Source organism: Apostichopus japonicus, chromosome 21 (assembly GCF_037975245.1).
Source record: "Apostichopus japonicus isolate 1M-3 chromosome 21, ASM3797524v1, whole genome shotgun sequence".
NCBI classification, from domain to species: Eukaryota; Metazoa; Echinodermata; class Holothuroidea; order Aspidochirotida; family Stichopodidae; genus Apostichopus; species Apostichopus japonicus.
Genome location: NC_092581.1, coordinates 14,088,005 through 14,113,898, shown reverse-complemented (window position 1 = coordinate 14,113,898; position 25,894 = coordinate 14,088,005). Strand labels below are relative to the sequence as shown.

Genomic DNA, 25,894 nt, shown 5'->3' with positions numbered 1-25,894 from the left:
TGGCCCGGATTCGATTCCCGGCGGAGGCTGGAAGTTTTTTCACTGTTCTTGCTTTTCCAATTCACTACAATTTCAATATTATATATATATATATATATATATATGTGTGTGTGTGTGTGTGTGTGTACGCCCAGTGGTTCGAAACCGGTAAGGAAAGTCTTAATTCCACTGTAGGCATCTATATATAGTTTGAGAGTACTTTGATCTTTTCTTGTAACGTGCATGTCATGTAGGTACATGCCGGGGGACTGGTCGGGCTGCAACAGAAATGCCCGATCATTTTCACAGCAAGGGTACTTGGCGAGGAATTTGGTGCAACTGCCATGCAAAGGGGTAATTTCATCACCACTAAAAATTGGTCTAACTACTGCTCACTCCCCCCCCCCCACCCACCAAGTCCAAACCCCGGTGCAGGGGATATTGGCAACGGAAGTATTTACGTATTTGCGAAGGGCTAAACAATGCTAAAGCAATTTGTGAAAGTCGTATAGCCTACTATTGAGCCAACCGGGCTATACTGTATAGTTTATCATAGAAGGTGTATTGTGCTACTGATTTTCCTTGTCAGTTATTTACTAAACTAGATTTAATCCATTGCGTTGTAATTCACTGTTAACGTCTAGTCTGTTTCAGAGTTGCTACCCTTCGGCAGTATCTTGGTCAAAACCAAAACCAAGCTTTGTAGCCTATAAAGTTGTGCAACTGTATGTAACCACAGTGGTTTTTATGACGTCATCATAACATAAACCCACCTGGTGGGTTAAGTATCGGATGAGTCATACGGAATTACTTTGTATATTATTCTGATAGTGATTTGGTAATGACACACCTAACCAATGTTCGTGTTACTGATAATACCACCCTCGGGTATAAAACAATTTTCTCTCCTTGTTTTTGATGCGTAAATTTGTTATGAAAATAGCTGATAACGCAGCATGATAACGCAGCCTATAGAGTTCGTACTGTGAGTTCCTCTTCTTTATTTTAACGATCTTCGTACTTTTGAGAATTTGATGCCCTTCTTTGTTTGGAGTTATCACTTCTTTCCTTTCTTGTATCCCCGCAACGCAGTCGAAAGGTGGTAAACGGAACAGCCAATGAGGGAGGTATACACTCATTGTACTATTAGCATAACACAGGAACCCGGCACAAGTTTGAGGTAGCGGAAGGGACATGACTTAGTTAAATCAAATGTTTACTTGTTTTGAAAATGCCGCCAATTGGCGGTACAAAACTTAAATGATAATCACTTTTGTGAAAATTATTGCGGAGGAGAAACAATGGCTCCCACCCGGCCTCTTGCGTCGGAGAGGTCCTGGTACACGTTTTCGTATAAATAAGGATACGGGTTGGGGGGGGGGTGCACATTCTGGAACCTCAAGACTACCTGAACCTCAGAAAATGGTGTTAAAACTAGGCTTGGTTTGACAAAATAGTTCATGGCGAACCTACCATTTCAAATATTGTAAAGATAGTTATGGTGTAAAATTGCAACTTTTTATTTGCAGCCCTGCGGCCAGTTCGTAATGATGAATATTCATAGCTTAGTTGTCGATATTGTTGACAGTGACTACCTCTATGAGTCACTCACCCTGTTGATCCTCTTACCTTACCCATTCTGCAGGTAGGGCTACTTAAGTAATCACCCTAATGGCTCAACAAACTAACTGCCTGTATAATCTGTTTGTAAATTTTCCGTTGTATTGCACACCTGTGTAAAATAAGTCGTCACCGTAATCACCTTGGCAACACTACAGGAAAAAAACTTTGAATATGACGTCATGACTACAGTACTGCTACAAGTACGTTTAGTCCTATATTCCAAGAATGTAGGTGTAAGTAGCCCACAAAGAACCCGATTACAGATGCGATATAATGCGTATATGCAGGATGGCCGGTAACCTCACCGCACTCCACAACTCTCCTCACAACCCACCCATTCCCCCACCTCCCACCCAACATCTACCATACAAGATGAAGGCTGAAGGGAGAATATCTTTTTGAAGAGATGGAGGGAAATTCTGGATCGATAAGATCATTAGGAAAGATAACAGTTACAGAAATTATTAGTCAATTTGTTGAGTAGAGTAAACCTTACGCATGTTAAGCACTCTTGAAAAAGGTTATTGATTAGTACATAACAAGTAAGTAGCAAAGTTGTATCAAAACAAAATATGATATTTATAGAGGTGACTCGTCTAGGTTAGTTACCCCCTATACGGTACAGTTTGGTTCCCGAAAAACTCTGTAGTTTGTCATATCAACAACAACTTACTTACTTACTAAGTGGGCAAGTGGTCAAGTGACATTTTCTTTTCTAATCCAATCTTGTTTATCGTTCTTGAAACTAACCATTAAGCATTTGTGTTCAAAATAACACTCCACCCACCCACAGATGTAGATATTTAAAGGGATATTTGACACACACAATACGTGTCTGTCCAGAGTAGCAACACAAGAGGTAATCGGTTCTTGTAGTTGACGCAGTGGGTAACCAAATAAATACTTTGGACAGTTCAGAAACTGATAGAATAGAAAATTAGCGATCGGAAACAGATAGATAGAAGGACCGGGGAATGTGGGGTGGAAGGGGTGGGTGGGGGGGGTATGGATAGGATTATAGATGAACAAAAGGAACTAGGCTTTGTTTTGACTGTCATATTCAGGCCAAATCTGGTTGAGGGTGATAAAAGCACTATTATACAAAGTGTCCGGGACGACGAAAAGTTCGGACTTCATAAAAAAGAACAAGGTAGATTTCTCTTGGAATTTCCTTCCTTGCCGCTTTCTGTGAAGCATCGATGAGATTAGAGTGTGATCCCTGTTTACATGATTTATACATAAATGAATGATACTGTTGCTTCTGACTGGCGCACTCCCTTGATGACCAAATACTAAAGACTAGTTGCTTGAAATGAGTTCTTCGCTAAACTAATAATACAGGTGTATGTCCCTTTAAGGGCTTGAACCTCAGTACGTGTATCTGTTTATTGTGGAAGAAGTTTGGAGTGGGAAGACTCTTAGACTGAAAACCCAACGCGGTTTTAAAGAAGGTTCTCCTTGGAAATTCCACAGAAACCAGAATATCATTAGCGTGTTTTTTAACGACCATGATTTATCGCTTTTAAAGTGACATTGATCTCAGGTTAATAAGGCTTTTTGAGTGTAACCTTAACGTGACCTTAAATGAGGTTACAGTTGTAGCGTAACGTTTGTCCACCAGTGTACTTGCATTGTTCATTAATTAGATCTTGGTGTAAACTTAACCTAAACTTAACCATTGTATTATCAACATTCATCGAACAAAGGAAAAGGACGAGTCCTTGAAAACGAGTAAAAGTTTTGGCAAGTAATATAATAAACAAAATTAAGTCAACCTTGCGTGCTGGTATGTGACGCATGCGCAGAATCCCTACGGATAGGTCAGAATTTTCTTCTATAATTTTCGGTGATTGTTTTTCCCGCCATTATATTTCAACCTTGAGAGTGAGCTAGTTCTTTCCCCACGCTAGGGGAGAGAGAAATAATAGTTAGTTGAAAATGACAACCAATATTTATCAATATTTTTTTTTTAAATTGGTCGACGACTTTACCAATCCTTCCGAATATTACTTTAAACTAAACTTGCAGCTGGATAAAACTTAGACACCCACTCGTTTAGGTGCACATTAATCGTTTAGTTTTCAAGATAATCACATGAAAACGTTTCCTGTCTCACTTCAAGACTGACTCTTTTAGAACTGACTTGGAGATGACGTCAACTCCTCAGTTCATATCATATATAGCCATCTGCTTTTAGTTATCATTTTTAATTCAATATGAGGCTTTAACATTCCATATGAGCTTTTCAATATTTAATAGAGGTTGCTGGTATGTGACGCATGCGCAGAATTGGTAAAACAATTGACTAACGTGCATTGTACAGGATAAGTCCTCTTGACCTATGACGTCATCGGACGTAACGAAACGTACATAGAACTAAAAATACACACTTCAATCAAATTCGAATGCGCTACCGGATAATCACGTTACTCGTTGATTACTCACATATATAATTAGGGTTCTATAAACCATACCATACGGTAAGACACGTCTTTACTTCCACTTATATATTCCTTTGTAATGCCTGTCTTGTTGTTCCATTATTGACACGGGTGAAGGTGAAGATTGGGGTATACATATAATCACGTAGAAAACCTTCAATCAAATGCATGGGCGCAGTCAGTCGCCGTTATAGACACTCCTGAAAAATTGTTGATAATAATTACTTCGCATTCATAGCCTAACCAGATTGGTACCTTCAATACATGCTAGTTTGTCATTGTCTATATAAGTTTGAAATCCGTGTGATTTTACGTTTTACTTTACTGTTCATAGCAGTGGTGTATCCACTTTTTGGGTGAGGGATGGGTGGTTAGGTACCACACAACATACAGGTCCCCATCTTCCTACCCCTCTCCTCTCCACCCGCTGATGCATCCTACATAATAATCAACGTAATACTTTGCCCATTGGTTCGTTCAAAATCGTAAATTTGTATGTGAGAAAATAGCAAGATGAAACTTTGGCTCAATGAATAGGTGCTTTTGGTACCCTGTCACTGCTGCCCGCCCCCTCCCACCCATCCCTCCCGTCGCTCTCCTTCCTCTCTGTACGAACACTGGTTATTGGTAGTGACGAATGCGAAGGTCAAGCAATACGTGCCCCAGCTGAAGCAATGCAGAATGCTGTGATAATGGGTTTTTATATAGTTTATAATAAGGTTTACTATTGTTTCTTCCATTTTAATCTTTCCATTGAAACTTCGCTGTCCCTTTTGTACAAAATATATGTATATATATATATATAGCACCACCACTTAATATTCATCATTCAATAACGGCCCTCAAATTGGACTTTCCAAATCGGCCAAGAAAGAATGAGAAAATATCGGCTATAAATTGCCAGGTTGTTATCGAATGTGTTATAGTCTGTTTGCCGCATAGAGTCACCACAAAGTATTCGCAAGGTATCGTAGAATTTCCTGTTACGCTTGGTTGCATTTGCGGCGAGTTGAGTGCGGTTAGCACAACAACACTACCCTACCAAAGAACTTGTGACCAAGTAAAGTCTAGTGTAACTTACAGACAAAGGATATCACAGGCTTGCCTTTTTTCTCTCTTTTTTTCTTGTTGAGAAAATAGGGGAGAGGATTTGTTGTCTGTAAGGTACGGCTATACAGAGTCAAACAATGCCGTGTAGGCATTAAACTCATGAGTGAGGGAATAATTCACACAAGTATACTCCTGTTTTCATCGCGTCAGGGAGTTTGTATGTCAAGTTTGCCTGACACTGCATGTGCACTATTGAGTAGTCATTTTGTTCATAATTTTTTTTCAGGATGAAACGCGACATCAGATCGTTCGGATTTGTATGACTTTCGTAGGATTGTCTATATAGTTGCTATACCCTTCTGTATGTTGCTGTTCCCGTCGATGAGATGGGTAGTGTCCCCGAAGCGGAACCGGTGACGATTTCCTTTCGGCCTCGTCAGCTATCAAAACAACCGTCGTTGGATGTTACCTGCTGCAGACGACGGAACTGGGATTATATTCACATTGTTTTCCTGGTAAGTTTAAAGGTGACATGTATTCAAATTTAAAAGGTGACCCGTATTCGAATCAGGCGAAGTATATAATTGTATGTCGTGGGAATATATATGGCTTTAAGTATATATCTTCATACGTCTCTATATGTTGCTTTAAAAGTACGGCCCTCTACATGTAATGACGTTGTTATGACGTTATAACGTCGTTTGAATATTTGTACGCTAATTAATTATTTAGTGTTTTCTGTTGTTGTTTACTTGCATGATCACGTCATATTAGAATGCTTCATTAACTACATAAATGCACTAAATGCAAAATGATCCCATAACGACAATGCTCAAAATAACGCACAGTTTGTTACGGTTACGTTCTCGGCGACGTTACAACATGTTAATAAAGAAACATGACAAATCTAGTTTTAGGAAAACATACAGACGAAGGCATAGCTATGGAGGGCCGGTAGGTAAGCGTATGTTTAGGGGTTTGTGGGGGTAAACATCGTTTAAGCTCTTCGAGTTTTGAAATATGTATATAAATACAATCCATGTGTTAAATCAATATCGTCTTGAAGAGTCAATTCACCTAGTTTGTGGTTCAATCATATATGGTTTATTGGTTTCCGGACAATATAATACACTGTACATTTTGACAGACGGGAGCTACTGTTTATAGGCTGCCATACAAGAGTTAAAACATATCATAACAAACGAGTTGCCACCTTTATTCAGGGAGCCCCATCCGTCTGACTTTTTAAAATTCTCGGCCATGAACAACTCATTTTAGTTCGTCAAAGAGTTCAATAGCACATTTCTTATTTTAAGCCTAGGTAGCTAACACAGATGAAAGGTCGTGCTGTTTCTAATTCATAAGGGGGCTCTGACTTATTTGTAGATACTCAATTTATTTCTGTTCATATCGGTAGTTTTTTTTTACACGTGGCATAGAAACATGATAATAATTATAACATACAGACTCCCCGTGTGTAATCACTGACCTTTGACCCCGCGATGACGAACAGCCAATGCGCTAATACTCAATGGACAATTGGGAGCCTTTATGAAGGAGTCGGGGACGAACCGACTGTCGTAAACTGAAATAGCTTCACGATGATATCATTATACGTATTCAGCGCGAATAAAACATGGTGTTAAAGGGACCGACTTTACTAACGCAACAAGACTTATCTCTTGGTTACATCAACAGAAATTCAGTGCAAAGCTATAGCTCAATCAGTCTGCAACGTTCAGTTTTCCCTGTGGCAAAGTCCATACGGCGTATGAACACAAAGATCTTCACAAAAGTAAAATAAGAACATAATGCAAATATAGGCCTACTCCCTAAATTCCCAGAAGAAGTGCTCAAAAGTGCACTTTAATTTGTTTGAAATGTTATGGCTATTTTATCGTGTATATATATATATATATAGGCTTCAAGTTTATATAGCCAACTTGGGTTACTTCTTACACAGTCCCTTTAAAGTGGAAATAACAACTTTATATCTCCGATTTAGTTTTAAGTCCGTGTCCGTCTTACGGTCCCATAAGTCATTGCTGCGTAATTATAGCTCCAAGATTTGACTTTATTGATGAACAAATCCCATGAGGCCGTCTGCATCAGTTGCGACAACATAGCATCGTCAACATGACAGAAGGTAAATAATCATATACACTAAATAATCATATACACTTGTGTACTATAAAGAAGGGGTTACTCGTTATGGGTGATATGCTAGCCTGTCGAAAAAGAGAGTTTAGGAGATCTACTGCAGCCTCGTGGGCCCGGGCCAATCAAGGGGCCATGGAAATAAGGGTTATGAATAACTTCTTGTCATTTATGTTATAGTGAGGACTTAGAAAAGAAAATGGACCCGGTGACATGAGGTACTAGGGCCCGACCTGATTCTCGACGCCACTGGAAGCATATTGAGTAGTAGCTCAAAAAATTTTCTCCATATATGTTAATGGTACCTTTAATATAAATTGGTGCGGGCCAGCCTTGACATGTATGACCAGTATCTCTATAAAGCGACTGGGGAGATAAGACTATCTGAAACATTTCTCGTATCTGAAAGATCTGAAATATCTTCCGTAAACTGAAATTACTTGTGGCCCAAAAACGGCTATAGCTATTTTTGTCTTCTTCAAAGACTGATATTACTTTTCTTTGACTCTATAGAAAAAATAAATTTTCCGGGGATATCTCAGAATTTGCAAAACTGTACACCAACCATGAAACATTTTATAGACAATTTAGTATTTCTGTGCTTGTGTCTCAAGAAAGCTGAAACTGATTCATATCAACATATATGCCCCCCTGTATGATAATTTCTTTCATGTTTTACCGACCAGTATAGGCACCGATCAAAAGTAGCCTTAAATTAAAATGAAAAATAATCTCATACCACCGGGTAAGGAGGGCGTAATGACATAAGGTCATAGGTTATTCGCATACTGAAAAGGTAAATACCTATTAGATGACAGACAATGTCTATAACATTTGTATATAAATAGCTTCTTTGTTTCAGTCGCGGTAAATGTTTTGTTACGTTTGTAGTCGGTGCACCCATGTAATGGAATGATCCCTTACAGTGTAGTCTATGATGTTAGGGATACCACCAGAACGCGAGTATATATGTAATGGAAAAAACATGTACCTTGGACTGATACGTTGTTGATAACAAAATCTTGTTTCCTGTATATTGATTTCAAAGAATTTATCGAAGCAGACTGATAAAATATAGATAACTATAATGATGTTTATGAATCATAATTTCCATCTGGGAGGGGCAGCGACTATACTCACAGTGGGGAAGTGATTGTAGAGTACACAGACCTATTTTTCTTTTGCTTATTTGTCTTTTTGTTATCGGTTTCACGCAGCCAATCAAGCTCACATATCTAGTTTTACTGATATCTAGTAAAAGCTTCTACAAAGATCAGCGAACTGGGAAGATAAGGTTTACAGGAAATGAACTAATGTAACAAATGATCAAACATTCAAGTACTAATCAGCTAATATAGTTATCTGCGGTTGTTTTAGACTTGATCAAGTCGTTACTATAATTCAAAACGGAACATTGAAGCTTTGTTATCTTCTAACCCGAAGAACAAAATGCGCAGCCATTTGACAAAGTTGACCACTATACATTTGAAGAAGTAGAATTCATTACGGTACAACGAGGGGGGGGGGGGTCGCTAATAACGCCTGTAAAAGGAGTGCAACGTTATGGTGCGGGAGATGGGGGGGGGTGGTGGATGGGTGCCGGTTGCTAACGTATATGGACGACGGTTATTAACGAACTTCGTCATATGAAGCGTTCGACAGGAATGGGAAAGGGTAGATTGTGGAACCACGGATTCAAGGGAAGGGCGCTTGGGTAAAATGATTGGTTGGAGTGGTATCGACAAAGATTGTCTAAAATGTGAAAGTCGAGGGCAAATGTTGGACTCTTGTCTGTCTGTCTGTCTGTCTGTCACAGTCTTATTAATGTATGTACTTGATGTTGTATCTTTTTCTTGACACAGAGGATAGTGTTTATATGCGTCTCGTACGTAAATGGTAACGATGCGTCGTCATAACTCATGGTGTATGCATCACTTCGACATAGCCCTAAATTCAAAAAATCTGTTATTGATAATAACACAAAAACATTGTTAAGGACGGGGATCCGTGTACAAACAAACGTCGGTTATCAGCGTGAACTAGCGAATGCCCTTCGTCTGTCGTCACTTCCGATTGCCGGGATACTATCACACCTACGCCTGGTCGCACCTATATTTGGCAAACCGAAAACAAACTTGTTTTGGAATGTGTCTATACAAAATACAGATATGTCAAGAGTCGCCATGACCGCGACCATAAAACGTGTCTTGTTGCACCCTAAGGTAAATTAGCATCCAATATGACTGTAAATGAGGTCGACATTTTGTTCCTTTGAGGATTTTGATGTTAAATTTGTATGTTTTGTCTTTTTGTTTTTACCAAATTTCAAACAGAGAATATTGCGGATGGTCTGCCTACTGTAACTTTATAAGGTCAGGTTGTATAACGAGAGATTATCAGAAGCTGAATGAAGAGGTGTAATTACAATGTGCGTGGCGCTATATATATATTTTTTATTCACTTCTGGTCAATTTAAAGTTTGCCATAGGTGGAGTTACAGGAGGGGGCGGGTGAGCTTGGGGGAGGTGTGACAGTTATAAGGATTCGAAGTTTCGTTCAGAACGTCGTCGTCTTCTTCTGTCGCCACCGACAGTCGATGAGGGAGGGGTAGGGGGTGCCGGATATTCAATAAAAAGATCACGGAACCGCAAGATGAAGGGTCCCCAAAATGAGGGTCCCGCAGCACGAATGCTCCCCGAGATTAAGGGGCCTCCGTGAGCACTGACAGGCGAGACATGAACTTGACATCAAGTTGTTAACGCGGGAGGGCGAGCATCTGTTAATCCGATACGGGGTGAGGTTGGGGAGGAAGAGGGAATAAGGATGTTTAATAGCAATAAACCATTCCTAACTGAATATGCATGCATCCACCTACACCTTGCTGTAGGATATCTTATGGCGGTGCAGTCTAGTACACATTGTAAATCTGGCGTACGTGATCAATTTGTTTAACAGTCAAAGTGTTTGTATCCAGGAATTTTAATATTCCCCAAACAGACCACAACAACAATGGGAGGAGAATATTTGCATCAGAAGCCCGCGATGTTGGGCTATTGGGGAAGCTGTGTAGGCGGCCTGCTATAGGTATCAGTACAATGAACTTGATTAGTTTTCATGCCTATAGGGAATGTCTTAATTGCTTGTGTGACTTCACCTGCGCATGGTGTAATGACTCGGTGTAATGTCTCGTTGCCCATGAAAGGAAAGAGTTGGCTTTCTCGTATACAAAATATGACGTGCAGCGAATTGGGCCGCGAAAAAAAGGTATATAGCGACAGTTTTCCGTGAACACGTGCTGTTCTGTATATATTATGTAAGCTTCGTGGCATGCTGACGTTAATGATCCGTTTCTGTATAATCGAGTTTTTGCTTTTGGACGTGTAGAAAGTGTTACCTCTGTAACGGGGTACGATTTGAGGCCTGAACGTCCAAATATATCACGAAGTAATACCCCCATGGTCCAAACATCACAAAAGGTGAAAACCCCATATTTATTGTTTAGAAGAAACACACGAAAACCATTGTTATCACCAATGTGTTTAAAAGCTCTATGCATACGTTTGATATTATACAGAGAGTGTTTTTTATCCTTAACAACTGCAAAGAATGATTAAACTTCCAGTCCATATTTCTTTAATAATAGGGCCTATCATTATTTAATATCCGCAGGTCTTCTGGTCATGTGTCAACATTACCGTCTTCTACGTTACATACCAGTACTACAAACACGAAGCTAAATTTTTCTATCTCAGAGATATGCTTGGGGTAAGTTGAAATTATATCAATTCAATCATAATAAGATCGTACGATACGTAACTAACACACCTATATCAGGGGCTATCACTATAGGATTGGGGGGGGGGGGCCTTTAGGCCAAATCCGGTCCGGAGAAGACTTCATTGCGGCCCTCGACTAAACAAACTTCGGCCCAAAATCTCGTTTGCCTTCAAGAACATTTTGTTTCTGCAAGGGATAAAAACTCTCTGTAAGTCTGCTCTCAGACTAGTTAGACTTCATTTAGTCTGATTGTTATATTTACGGCGGAAATTACTAGGAGGGACAGTGTGGGTCGCGATGCGTGTGTCTCCGGCCCATGTGACCTATTTTACATCCTTGTTTTTGGCTCTATTTGGCGTAATACCTGATCACGTGCCCCTCCTTTCCGCTCTTAGCAACAGATACACCAGTGCCATTTTGTTTTCACCATGTCTCAATATAATTTTACAGTTTTGACCTACTTCTTGTGTCAGTCAGTGAGATATCGATCGTTTGTGAAATATTTGAAAAATGGATCAAATTTTGAAATTTTGAAATGAAAAACAAACTGGTTTAACCCCCCCCCCCTCCTTATCCCTGCATGTGTGTAAATAAGACGATCAGTGTGGTAACATATGGGCAGCATGTTTAACAACATGTGGTTTGTGGTCGAAATTAGAATGTTGAAATGAAAGGTGTATTAAATTGGTATGCGAATATCTAAAATACGATATTAGATATTTCATTTTTGTGTACACAATCCTTTACGTGCAATTATCGATATTATTATTGTTAATTTAAGGACAAAGGGTATCTGTGGATGGAAATAAAAGGGAAGGGTAAGGGTTGGTACTGCCACCCGCTCTCTTCCCCCACCCCCCCCCCCCCCACCACCTTCCTCTTGAACATTTGTCAGAGATGGTATGCCAAATTATTAGCTATGAGAAATTACAGCTAAATATTGCATTATTTAAAAATTGTGCATATGGACAAACAAGCATACTGCAGGATATTAAACTTCTGACATCAGTATCAAAATTAACAAAGGGAATAAGGCATGTCAGAAGTAATATATTCAAAATGAATCCACAAGAATGGTATAAAGGGATTCTTGGAATCTAATCCCTTTGTCACCGAGGATTGCCAAGAAATCGTTCTATTTGTGCTATAAATTATAGAATGCGGTTTAAATCAAAACCACGTTCCCTAAATCGCCGTATGTCTTGTAGCCAATCCTTCTCGATTTATATGGTCAGATGTTTAATGCTGTAACATATATCAAACTCTGAACATCTTGATGTCGAATTAAAGTTGTTTATTGTGTTAGGTTGTTTATACTCTAGTAACTCTACATCTGACTAAGCCTTCACATACCCACACATAATTGTGCACCCTCCCCCCCCCCCCCATTATAAATGAGATATTCCATATCGTTCGATCGTTCGTTCCTTCGTATTAAATCGCTTCCCCCTAAATTTGCGAGACGTTTTTGATAACGTGGACTATTTAAGCATAATAGCTTACTCAGATTATTCATGTAATTGTTGAATATGTAAAGCTTCACAGTATTCGTTATGCAAATCCCCGGATGGTTGAATATGCATCGATTAGATTGTGTCAAAGACCATGCAAACTGCTTATTTTATTAATTTGGTCGGCACTCCATCCAAACCTAGCGTGTATTACTAAAACAAGATTGCAATTGTTCACAACAGTACATGGTGTAACTTTTGCGCACCGAATAAAACGAATATAAATAAGCTATATACCATTCTCATCACCAAGCGTAAGAAGCGTATCGTAAAAAAAAACGTATCGAATAGCGTAAAAAAAAAATCTAAATAAAGAATCAAAAGGAACCCAAAATGGAGATGAGGAAAATTAAAACTCGGTATGTCCATGATTCTGTTAGAAAGTTAAATCCCCGAGGAAGGATTTAAACTTTTTATCATACCTTTGTCAACATTTGATATATAAACAAGACTTCATAACATTTTCACAATGCCATTACCGCATCGATAGTATTAGGGTTTCGAGGAATCGAATTCGATCGTCTGAGACTTACGAAGTAAGCACTGTATTTGTGTTATAAGTTAAAGAATGTGGTTGGAAAAAATAATAATAATAGAAAAACACATTAACTCAAACCAACCACTCCACACGCAACACTTTGTCTATTTATGTGGTCAAATACTTGATGTCGTAACTCCCAAACCAAACAATGGCTTTCTACGATTAATATTTATAAGTTTATGAGGTTATTCGCCTCTCAAAATGCCACATATACAAGGCAGGTTGTGATTTCTACCATGCAACATTACTCATCAATATGTCATAGGAAGGTATAGGTTGTCAAGGCATCGTTGTGATTTAGATTATAAACATGTTCGAGAGGCCAGGATATTTATTATAGATGATATAACTTAGCCTAGTTGCACGCTACAGACGAGCGTCCGTGGTGAATGACATAGACTTGTTCAAGTCGTTTACTAGTCATTATTTTATGTATGTCATTGCGCTTTCTCCTTCAAAGCTGAAAATCTCTTCCTCCGCGCGTTTCCTTTATAAGCCCGACGACAAATTATCTCCTTTTACAATTATGATAAAAGGTATAATGACACATCATATGTTGAAGTTAGCTGAGAGATTTCATCCAGAAATTCATATTGAGGGGACTCGAGCATGTCAAATGTTTAAGATCATCAGTATATTGTCTCCAAATATGAACATGCTACAACTTGCTAGCAAGTTTCAAAAGTGTTTTGCTGAAGGGTTCTAAACCTCAAAGTTATTTTGTCGAGACGATGAGGTGGTGGGATAAAATGTTCAGAATGAGTCCTTTTACAACTGTCGACCTTTCAAAGGTCATCAGTATTGTCATTAAATATATGCTAGAGAAGTCAAATAATGGCCACTCATGTTCAAACATGAACTATAATTTACCACAATGGAAGTACATGGTAATGTTGTGACAGTGCACTAACATAACCGTCATGTTCTTATCTTAAGTTTATCACCTTTGGCCCTTTTGGCGTTCCATAATCATCAGATGAACTGCTATCGGTCTACTTGCCACTTACAATCGGAATTGTTTTATTTTGTCGAATCTTATCGAATCTAGAAATCTTTTCTTTTTGTTAGTTCAACTGTTTGAAAACCTCCTAATTGGTTTCCACATGTGGCATATTCAATAAAGAAAAATTCTTAAAGTTTCAAATGAACTTATCACAGTTTCTATTTATCGATTGTTTTGGATTGTAAACAATTTAGTTCAAATTATATCGTAAGATTATCGCGTGCTGGTATGTTTCACGCAAATTAGTTCTATGAACATTTCAACAGTATAGAACCAATCCATAAAACACGTAAGTTTACTGACTTCCATCAAGTATTTATTTCTCATTTTTTATTGTGTCTTTGTTGTTCTTCTATCTTTTTTAGGTCAGTTTATGTTTGTCTAGAGGTTCAGCGAGTGTCTTAAATTTAAACAGCGCCGCCATTTTCTTGCCCATGTGCCGTACTCTCCTGGTGAAGTTCAGAGGCACAAAAATGGTAAATTGATTTAGTTATCTTCACTCCCATTACTTTCAATCGTTAAGTTACGACATCCAACCATCAACTATTAAGAAACATGTAAGAAGGTTTGTATTCGGGTTGTGTGTGTGTGGAGGGGGGGGGGGGGCGGTAGGGTGTTCATTCAGGAGGTAGCGGAAGGGAACCATTATGGTATGTATTGTTAATTTGCCATAATGTTGTGTAACTTGTATAATGTATATATATGTATAGTGCAAGAAGAATTAAAGCATATTTAGATACTTAAAATAGTTTTTAAAGTTAACAACAACAAAAAGAAGGCACAAATACCACACACTGTTAAGATATTTTATTACTTTTAAACACCGCTTTCACATGAAAGTAATTCTAAGTCACTGGAAGTACAAACTCTCAAAAATCACGTATTTCGTTTCTAAAAGAATTAATTTCTGTTTGTGCGAGTAAAATAATTTTTACCAGATTTATAGTTGCATTAACATGATTTGACCTGCTGACCTTGCGACCCTCTGCTGTGTGGTTTAATTCAGACCAGACGGAAGCCCGCCATCGGACCATATGTTACCTCCCCCTCCCTCTCTCATTGTTCCGTGATTCATCATAGACTCAGTGTATACGAATATTTATAACAGCATGAGTACGAATACGAGTAGATGGCGCTATACACGAGTTCTTTATGTTGTACTCGTATTTATACTAGATTTGTAACATGCCCCCGAGTATGAGTACAAATCCACTGGGCGAGTACCAGCACGTGCGACTATACTATAGAATACGTGTGCTTATTGGAAGCTTTACACTGGTCTGGTACATCATATGTACTTCAATCAACTCGTAACGTCACATTAATTGTTCGTCTCCACCCCCCCCCCCCCCCCATCCCGATCATGCTGAAACAAATGTTGGGCATAACATCACAGTGTTGGCATGTATCTATTATCAGCTTCGTGCAGCGTCAGTTTTATTTATTATATACACACATTTCACAACACACTTTTATAGTGCCTCGAGAATATTCACTTACATTTCAAAAATAGACATCACCATTGAAGGATGGGGCTTGAACCAAAAGTGTAAATAAACGTGAGCCCAGGGAGTGAATAGCTCCCGCAATTGGCGAAAACAGAATTACATACATGAATTCAAATATACTATCTCTCTTACAAACTATATGTGCCGCTTTAAAGTTAAAGATTTTCAAAACGTGTGGCATTTTGTGACCCGATCATTCGTCATTTTCTCACCTATTCCTGTACACATACAACGGATGCATTGTCTCGATGAATGGAGTTTTGTCCTACCGGTACGGATAGGTTGGTTAGTTGTTGAGATTAGCCGCAGGTCAAAAAAAGATGTGTAATCGTACTTTATTTTTGAATTTTTTTATTTTTAAAATATAAAACAACGTTTCTGAAAACTTTGTTTTATTTTTGTTGGAAAAAACATGGTTTTCTTGAATGAAACGTACATCAAATCCGCTCTGTGTCTAATGTAATTATGTGAATCCGCTCTCTGTGTAATGTAATCTGTGAGTGTAATCTAGACGTACGATTTCTTCGTTGCCACTGAACCACAAATGCAGTATAATGTAACTCAAAAGTAATCAAGTCATGTTTGTGAATATGTCGTAGATCGACATTGTCGAACATATATAGGGCTGATATTTCTGAATCACAAACATTGGTTGGTGATGACGTCACACTGTACAGAGCATACGAACAACAATAGTCGCTAAAGGTGTCGCACAACAACTAATCGTTCCATTGACTTACACACTAAAATAGATAGAAGTTTTCAACTGGTATATCCTACCCACCACATGATAGCTGGGATCTTGCCATATCATGGCACTTGCAAGTTTCCATATCATGACCGTCTAGATTTTGAGCTAGAAGAGGAGCAAGTTTAGCATACTGAACCTCAACCCTTCCATCTGCTCGCTCGGAGTAATATCAATATTTAACCAAATATTTTCTAAAAAGCTTTATATCACCTTCAATCCTCCCTATTTTTCACACCATCTGTACTATGAATTATGCTCTTTCACGTAAGGTTGATAAACAACTGAAAATATGCTGAAACAAGCATTACATTATACTTTTAGCTCTCTTCTCCGACAATGGTTAACTTTTCGAGCGGATGTACACTACTCTAATTGTGTTGTGGTATACCTATACAACATGGATATACCTTTGACGCACGATTCTTAATATCCTCCACAGACGAAGAGGTTTATTCGTCGCGGTATTGATCGTGGACACTTCATCCATGTCGTCTGCGCCTCCTTTCTGCTCATGGCAACAGGTACACCAGCGCCATCTTTTTTCACCAGCATATTGCAATGTTTATGTAGTTTATAAAACGGCCGAGGGGGATAAATCATTGTTTATTTTGACAAATATGAAATTTATCATGGCCTGTCATAGAAAGGTGGCTTATACTAATGTGTAATGCAGGAAGATTGTAAGCCTCGTACTAGACAAAGCAAAATGTCACTGCACTTTGAAGAAATAATAATAATAAATAATAATTTACTGTCATCTTCAGAAATGTTATTTAAAGAAATGTGTTTTATTGTACTTGACTCTTTCCATTCGGCTGTGGTTGTGTGGTTTAGAACCAATTCAACCAGATCAAAATACTGTTTGACCACATTATCACGTGTATTTTGGTTACACGACTCGCCTCTGACCATTGAAGTAATTAGTTACACTGACATGTGTGCCTTATTTATTTGTTGTCACCTAGGTAACCGGTCTCGAAACACACAAAAAAAATGTTATGTCAGTTCTGTGATTTGCTAAAACTTTGTCGTCACAAAAACAATGAGGCTGGATATTTTTCTTAAATTTGACAAACAACCCAAATACTAAACGTTTCAAAAATCGTGTCACGGTCTGTTACGTTAGCGTAGTAGGTGCAACTGCCAGTGAAGCACAATACTGGAAGAGGAGATTGGGCTGGGGCGGGGGGGGGAGATTGGGCCCGGGAGGGGGAGATTGGGCCGGGATTTGGAGATTGGGCCGGGGAGGGGGATATTGAGGAAGTTGCGGAGAGTGACATCTTGTTTTATCATTATTATTATTTTTGCAAGAAAAAAATGCTTGATGTCATAACCATGGACTCTTATAAGAGACCATCTGTGATAGAGTGATATCAGAAAGGGATGGAGGATGGCGGGGGGGGGGGGGTTAGATCTCCTGTACGTAAAAGGTGATGCATGATTTTGGTAACAAACAAAAGATGGCAGTCTCATGGATAAGGAACCCATGGACATTTGTTTCGTCATTCTCAAGTAAAAGGGCTTGTGACTTCAGTGACAAATCACAAAACTGAATTTGTGCGATATTTCCCTCACCACACAGAGCATTTATATGTTATCGTGGGGAACCGTATTTTTTTAACGCTAACTGATATGGGCCTATACTAATAGATAGGCCCTTTCTCTGAAGAAAAAATATAGTGAAATGTTTCCCTTTTGCTGTTTATTTTATTCTTTTTTCTTTCTGTCGTTCCAACAGTTGTTCATGTGGTAGCCCATATATGCAATGCAATTCATTTTTCTACAAATTTTAACGAAGAATTTTCAGAAGTCAACGTAGCGACATTTAAAGGAGAGGTGAGTAGAACTATAAGGGAATGTGATTTTTTTATGCAAAAGTTTTAAACTGACAACGTTACCAATTACCTTTAAAAATTAGTCGTTCGCTGCTCACGTGGGGGGGGGGGGGTGGGGTGAGGGTGGGGTGGGGTGGGGTGAGGGTGAGGGTGAGGGTGGGGTGTGGTTCTACACTACAATGTAGTATCTCCCGTCGTAGACTTTCTAGTAGTTGAGAACATCCATGATAAAATGCTCAAGAAAATATTCTACACTGTCACACGGACCGATGATAGTGAAATCGACACAATACAACTTTTTTTAGTGTAACATCATTCTGTGTTGGTATATAAAAATTACCCTACGAGTCAAGCCGTATACAAATACTTTACAGTAAAATATATTTTAAGTGAAATATGTTCTTGTAAGGCATTGGCGTATCATCGACCTTTCGACAGTCCAAATGGCTGGATTTTCAGTCACTGTCATTTTGTTTTCATATAAGTGAGTTAAGAATAGTTAAAACTATTTCAATCTTTCATCAAATACCCAATTTTCTGTAAAGATCATATCCTCTTTACCCCAAACGGGATATTAAAAAACAATTTCAATTTTCAAACTGTTTTTTTTTCATGAATTGTGTTTTCACTATAAAGATGAGATTTATGAGTAAAAGACATATTATATAGCCTACATTCAAATTATAATAATGTTAATTGTTTCGGGAAATCATAAATAATTCGCCAACCTTTAGAATAATCACTACCTACGTTGAAGTACATTTCCTCTATAAGTAAAACTGACGAATGACAGCGATGACATCATGGTTGTAACCACATCCTACTTTAAAGGGTAACCGTAGACTTCAGACAGTATTGTAGAGCTCATACCGGTATTTCATATTCCATGAAAATGCAATTGAGATTGTATTGAGAAGAGACAATGGCTGTGTGTGCTTCAGTTCTTTGTATTGTGGTGCACAAGGAAAAAAAAACAAATCCTCTTCAAAACTCCAACATCTTCAGTTTAAACTTCAAAAGAGCTGAACTAAATTGAACTGTATTTAGTGGTATACATTGCATAGACATGGCACATATTCAAACAGCATAATGATTTCGATATTTGCAGTTAAAAAAAAGCTACGTTCTGATGTACATGTATGTATCTAACACAATTACCATCACATGTTGATCACCAACAGGAATAATGGGGTCAAAGGGTAAAACTGAAGTTCACAGAATCTCATCAACCTCTTCAACTCAGTATAGAAAAGAGAGGGCGACATTGCACATGTTTTTCATAATGTTTCTATATAGCACGGTTATGGGAAGGGGAAAAGTTAGAGTGTGAAATAATGTAGAAGCTCTCAATAAAAGAAATCACCGTATAGATGTTTTGTAGGTCCGATAAGTTATTTTTGTATACCGCCATCTGATAGCCGACGATGTCCATGTCCCTTGTTGTATAACGTCACGTATTAAATATTCATTCCCATGACGTTGTTGGCACCAATACCTCATTTTGTTTCATTTCTCAAGACAAGTTATCATTTGGCAAGTTGCATTGCCCCAAGAAGTACGGTATTGCATGATACTACATGTCATGCAGTATTTCTCGGGTTAGGGTTTACCCTAGAGGTTAACTCTAACCCTAGGGTTTTCCCGGTCCACATTCATTGGGCTGTATCATGCATGATGACATTGCTCGACATATTAAACTGTGTACAAAACGGTTCTCTTGTGTCACGTGAGGATTGGCTGTTGTTAGACATTAATTTGAAATATACACATTACCTATTTGAGATGGTGGCACATCCAAATGGTTTACTTAATTTACATATTTGCATCAGTTTTACTATATTTGCATATGTTCTAACTTCTTTACAGAATCCGTGCAAATTGATACTAACAACATGTAAGTATTTGATTTTATATGCAAACTTTGTAACAATATTGTCAGCTTCAAGCAAGATAAATATACTCTTTCATTAGTATTAGGTCCTTCAGGTATTTTGACTGAATTTTGATCCAGGGTTGATTGGTTCGAATCAAGTCCTGGCTAAAAATGACTTTGCTCTTTTCGACTTCATTAATTTTTGCCAAATTTCTTCATTAATTGGGCCATCACGTCAAAAAGATTGGAACACTTGTGAAATTGCTTTTTGTGCAATCAGAACCGAATCCAAATCGTTCCTGATTCTTTCTGTCTTGACGTCCATTTTAGTTTCGCTTTAGCCTGGAGTTGCTCTATACTACAGGGCTCAAAATGCTCGTACTTTTCTCCAGGTACTTTTCTCCAGGTCCTTTTGTGGTCTCTCCAGGGATGATATGCGTTCTTATATTTCCTGCTGCTTATAAAAGTTTAAAGCCACTTTAATGACAGAGTTTTTTTGCAGTGATAAATCCATTGAAGTACGGACATTTATGTTCATGATTAGTTACTAATGTGCAGGCTCTATGTTTGCCTTAGCGTTGAAGGAGAGAATTCCGAACTTGTCTTTAAAACTTCGTCACACTTATAGTGATTTAGGGGAAATCTCTTCGAAGTCTTTATGCCATTTCAGAGAGACTTAATACCGATGTTGCTTGAACAGTTACGTTTATTTAGGAAGAGGTGGCATCCACAATTTCTCTAAATTTCAAACTTTACCCTGAGAGCATATATGTTGAAAACGACTTTACGCAAACAGTGTCATTTAGACAATGTAATAACCCCTATTGTTTTTCTTCTCTTCTCTTAAGTGGCTGGTGTGAGTGGTATTCTGATGGTATTGTTGTTGGTTATGATCAGCCTCCTCTCCGTGCCCACTATCAGGTAAACCTTCCCTCCATGTCCACCTTCAAGTAAACCTCCCCTGCATGCCCACCTTCAGGTTAACGTCCCCTCTATGCCCACCTTAAGGTAAAATCTTTTCTCCAATGCCCACCTGCAGGTACACCTCCCCTCCATGTCCACCTTCAGCTAAACCTCTCCTCCAGCCCCACCTTCAGGTAACCCCCCCCCCCCTCATACCCACCTGCAGATAAACCTCATTTGCATGCCCAGCTTCTAGTACGCACGTATATCGATCGAGAATGTCATAGTTTTCCCCCTACCCTCTCCTCCCTTCTCCCCTCCCCCTCTGCCAAATGCAAACATATAACGACTGTGCAAAAGCAGTTAGCCATCGTGAAATGGTATTTTGTTTATATTCGCAATTTGCCATATGTTAATGTCAGTTTTTCTCGTTTTCTTTGTTTTACAGAAAGCATTCCTTTCAATTGTTTTGGTATGTTCACCATTGTTTCCCGGTCTACTACCTGCTGTTATTAAGCCATTCATTAGGGTAAGATGGCACAAATTGTTCATCTCACACAGTAAATATGTCATTTCATATCTTTAATTGGCCAAGAAAATAGTCACACATCTATGGAAGTTAATTATTAATTGTAAAAGTTATGTTATAATCTTCTTTCAATCCTGGGGGGGGGGGGTTGGGGGTTGGGGGGTTGGGGGGTTGGGGGGGGTTGGCTGGAGAGAAAGGACAGGAGACACGAGCCTCGCGGAAACCTGAAAAGTGACCTCATAAACTTTTGTTTGTGAAATTTACCCTTTTTTTGGTCATTAAAAGTGTTGTTTTGTTATTTGAAAAGTACCTGCTCGTTAAAAAATTGAAATTTATAAAAACAGAATGCCATACTTTGAAAAAACATTCAAATGCTGGAATTTGTGGTAGACTACGTATAGTGCACAGACTATGTTTTTTCAAGCAGTTTGTGAGTAGTTTATGCTTTTATCATAAGTTCTGCATCTTTTTATTGTCTCTTTTTAGAGGTTTGCTTAAAGAGCAGTGTAACGTTCAAACTCACGTACCCGGATGTACCATGGACGTTGGCGCTATACCAGAACCCGTTTGGGGTAAAGAGGATATGATATTTACAGAAAATTCAACATCATGCATAGAAACGCCAAAATTTATACCCCATCGATCAGAGGTGAGCCACCAGTACATTAAAAAAGTTGTGTACGTTTTCACTGCTGTATTCTTGCCATCTTGTCCATCTATAAAAACATGACCTATAATGTTATATATCAACAATGTTCTTCTCCTGTGAAGAGTTTTACTGATATAAAGTGTTCTGATTGAGGCGTGGTTTTATTACTTTTTTTTATGACTATGTTTTTACCGTTGTAGCTTTCATACTAGACTTAACTTAAGGTAATTATTACTATCGAATCCGGTTTCATTCCAAGAAAATCGTCACATGATTTATAGGAACGAATGAATAGAGGGCGATATTTGCAAATACTTTCCTTGATAAATTATAATCTTTGGATAGCCTTCGTTTAGAATGTTTTCTTTCTGCTCCAAATCAAATACTCAAAAATATGAGACTGAAACATTTCTTTTAAAATTATTTCGTCAGCCTTCGGGCAGAGTCATATTTAAGATGTAAGTGCCAAGTGGTAAGACAAAGCTTGGAGTGGGGTGGGGCTCTCCCGGTAGCAGTTTGCACTGGGGGAGTAGCAAATACTTCTAGGAGTTTGGAGTAGCCGAGATATAACTACAATATGAGTACTAATTTAAATGAACTTTACATAGTAACACAAAATGGTACTGTCAGGAAATGTTGTTCAATTAGTAAAGATTTTTATTTTCTGCTTCACCTTCATTTTAATTTTAATGAGACCAAAGCCTCTTATGGCTTTCAAGGAGCAAAGACTAACGGTTTGTAACTAAATCTGTCTCCGATTTTCGGTTTTGTAGACATGGTGCTACGTATTAATACCGATACTCATCTATCTTGCTGACAAAGTATGGAGGAATCTTCAGTCGCGGTATCCGGTTATCGTCCAGTCAGTTATCTTTCATCCTGCCGATGTGGTCGAGTTAGAATTTGAAAAGGAAAAGTTCAAAGCTTCACCGGGACAGGTGAGAAAAATAAAGACGAGGTGTAATAGAAAAGTAAATTGGAAGGAGTGAGAAGGATCTATCAATGACGTGGCCCTTACAGGATAGAGTAGGGTTACACTGAGGGTTAAAATGGGACTGGGGTTGAACAGGGTTAAAGAGGGAGGGACCAACCACTTTTCCAGCGTGACACACTAAATTCCAAATGAGAAGAGACATTGGCAGTGTGTGCTTCAGTTCTTTGTATTGTGGTGCCCAAGGAACAAACAAATCCTCTTAAAAACTCCATCATCTTCAGTTAAAACTTCAAAAGAGCTGAACTAAATTGAACTGTAGTTAGTGATATACATTGCATAGACATGGCACCTGTTCAAACAGCGAAATGATTTCGATATTTGCAGTTACGAAAAAGCTACGTTCTGATGTACATGTATGTATCTAACACAGTTGCCATCACATGTTGATCACCAAGAGGAATGATGGGGTCAAAGGGTAAAACTGAAGTTCACAGAATCTCATCACCTCTTCAACTCAGTATAGAAAAGAGAGGGCGACATTGTACTCTCTTCATCTGTGCCCGCATCATGTGTACAAAAAGTTCACAAGTGTTTTTCCCCTCCTTAAATTGTTGACGCCCCTTCAACTCAATTCCTGGCTATATATACTCATGAAAGTAAAAATAATGATCAATAAAATATATCATGAACTTTTGATCAAACCAAAAATTAAAACTTGAAGTTAAAATAACCGTAATTAGTGTTATTCTAGATGTGATGAATACTTATACAATTTTGTTTTTCATTTCTCCTCTCACAGTACATCTTATTAATGTGCGATAAGGTCTCCCACATTGAATGGCACCCATTCACTTTAACAAGGGTAAGTATTTTAATACATGAAGTGGATAGAAGACTCCGATATGGAGGCATTCAGATTGGGCATTCTGATGGGGCATTTATCGGTGGGGGATAGTAAACGTATTGTCGCTTGTAAACGTACAAATAAGTTTTCGAGTAACGTTTCTGAAGACAAATGGTTCATGTGCAATTTTTACCATGTAGATAGAATCTTATTCTTAATATGTAGCAAGGTCTGTTTGCCTTTTAACCACAATAGAAAGCAGAGTTTTCGTGGCCAAGATTGGCGTGTTTGTAATATGATAATGATGTTTGCTTCTCATTGTTTGGTTGCGTTACTAGCCAATGTATAACCAATGTTATGTCACGAAATACTGAGAGGTTATTTTCTCTTTTTTTGCAGTGCCCTACAAAATGTAACCCTACATTTACTATTCATATCAGGGTCAAAGGTGACTGGACATGTAAGTTTCTGATGTGTTGTTACTATAAGGTAATACTTTCAAATGGTGAAGTAGCGATTGTTTTATAATTCACAAAGTGGCATACGCAGACGAGAGAGTGGTCTATGCGTTTTCAATATTTAGTGAATTGTTTTGTCCTTTCCAGTACCGTGATGTTTGTATTCAGCAACCATGTATGGTATAAAACGAATAAAACTAACAACAATTTTGTAGAATCCACGAAACTTTCTTTTGGACAAGGAAAATTATTTACTGATTTGTTTAAACGAGACATGAAATTACATGCTGCAGCTTGATGATATAATACATCATAAGTGTGATAAATTATTAATATTTTCGTTCTTAGCTGCTGTGAAGGAACTACTACTGGAGCAGAGACATAGAAACATTGAAGCTGCTGCCACCAGTATACCAAGGTAGACATTTTGTTTTTATTTATCAGTTACCAGCATTATAGGAATACGATATGTAACTTTCGCATGAAAGTGGATGGTCCTCATTCCTTAGGTCTAATATGTCCATACTTGAGGTTCTTTACTTTTCCCATCTTACAACGACCTAAACAGAATTCCTTTACAGGCAAGGGGTGATGGGGGAGGGGGGGGGGGGGGTGGGGGTATGTAGGAATATCATCTACGGTATGTATTGTAATGCAGCTTTGACCTTCATGGTTGGTGCAGAATGAAAACAGGTTAAAGTAAATGCCAGTTTGGTCAGTGTGGTGAATTGTACAGTCAATGTTATTTTGTGGTCACCTGTAACCAAATTTTATGAAACCTCTTTAACAGCCACCTTTGTCTCCCCCCCCCCCCCCTTAACCTTCCGTCATTCCTTTGGGTGCACTGACTTTTCTCTTGAAAATTTTGTAAGGCTATGCTCTTATCATTTTTGCACATTTTTGCCCAAATTTTACGAAAGTTTTGTAAGTCTATACCCTTATCATTCTTTTAAAATTTTGGCCCTGAAAAGAATTTCACTTTTTTTCCTTGAAATTTTTTGTAAGGCTATAGCCTTACAATGATAAGGCTATAGCCTTATCATTTTTTCAAATTTTGGCCAAAATGGCGACTTTTTCTATCCTTCCCGAAACTATGTAAATAGGGTATAGCGCTCTTCTCTTTATATATCAGGCAAAATTGTGTTCTTAATCGTTCCCATTTGGAAGAAATACCACTTTTTCTATACAATGTTATTCTTTGTTTTACTACTTATTAATAAGGCTGAATAAAACGTAACATTCCGAGGAATTCCACTTTATAGTTGAGGAAAATCCATATTTCAGCTTAAGGAATCCGTAGAAGCATCCTGAAAGAAATTTGATCTTTTTCTTGAATATTTTATAAGGCTATACCCTTATCATTTTTTCAAATTTTGGCCAAAATGGCGACTTTTTCTATCCTTCCCGAAACTATGTAAATAGGGTATAGCGCTCTTCTCTTTATATATCAGGCAAAATTGTGTTCTTAATCGTTCCCATTTGGAAGAAATACCACTTTTTCTATACAATTTTATTAATTGTTTCACTA

The 25,894-nt window shown here is 38.3% G+C and overlaps 2 protein-coding genes across 11 annotated transcripts in view; one reads left to right on the top strand and one right to left on the bottom strand.

Moving 5' to 3' along the window:
• Positions 1-25,894, bottom strand: part of LOC139963048 (leucine-rich repeat serine/threonine-protein kinase 1-like) — a 495,817-nt gene that overhangs the window by 371,072 nt on the left and 98,851 nt on the right. The gene's annotated exons all lie outside the window — the stretch shown is intronic.
• Positions 1-25,894, top strand: part of LOC139963050 (NADPH oxidase 4-like) — a 32,023-nt gene that overhangs the window by 2,314 nt on the left and 3,815 nt on the right. For 5 of the 10 annotated variants that reach the window (XM_071963523.1, XM_071963520.1, XM_071963521.1 and 2 more), the window contains 13 exons: positions 5,380-5,608; positions 10,920-11,015; positions 14,448-14,558; positions 16,781-16,862; positions 18,080-18,177; positions 20,043-20,070; positions 20,898-20,970; positions 21,401-21,481; positions 21,968-22,130; positions 22,904-23,068; positions 23,864-23,926; positions 24,308-24,368; positions 24,715-24,784. In XM_071963523.1, coding sequence (XP_071819624.1) covers positions 5,480-5,608; positions 10,920-11,015; positions 14,448-14,558; positions 16,781-16,862; positions 18,080-18,177; positions 20,043-20,070; positions 20,898-20,970; positions 21,401-21,481; positions 21,968-22,130; positions 22,904-23,068; positions 23,864-23,926; positions 24,308-24,368; positions 24,715-24,784 — 1,220 coding nt within the window. In that variant the 5' untranslated portion in view covers positions 5,380-5,479. The other 5 variants (XM_071963524.1, XM_071963527.1, XM_071963526.1 and 2 more) reach the window with 5 other exon arrangements.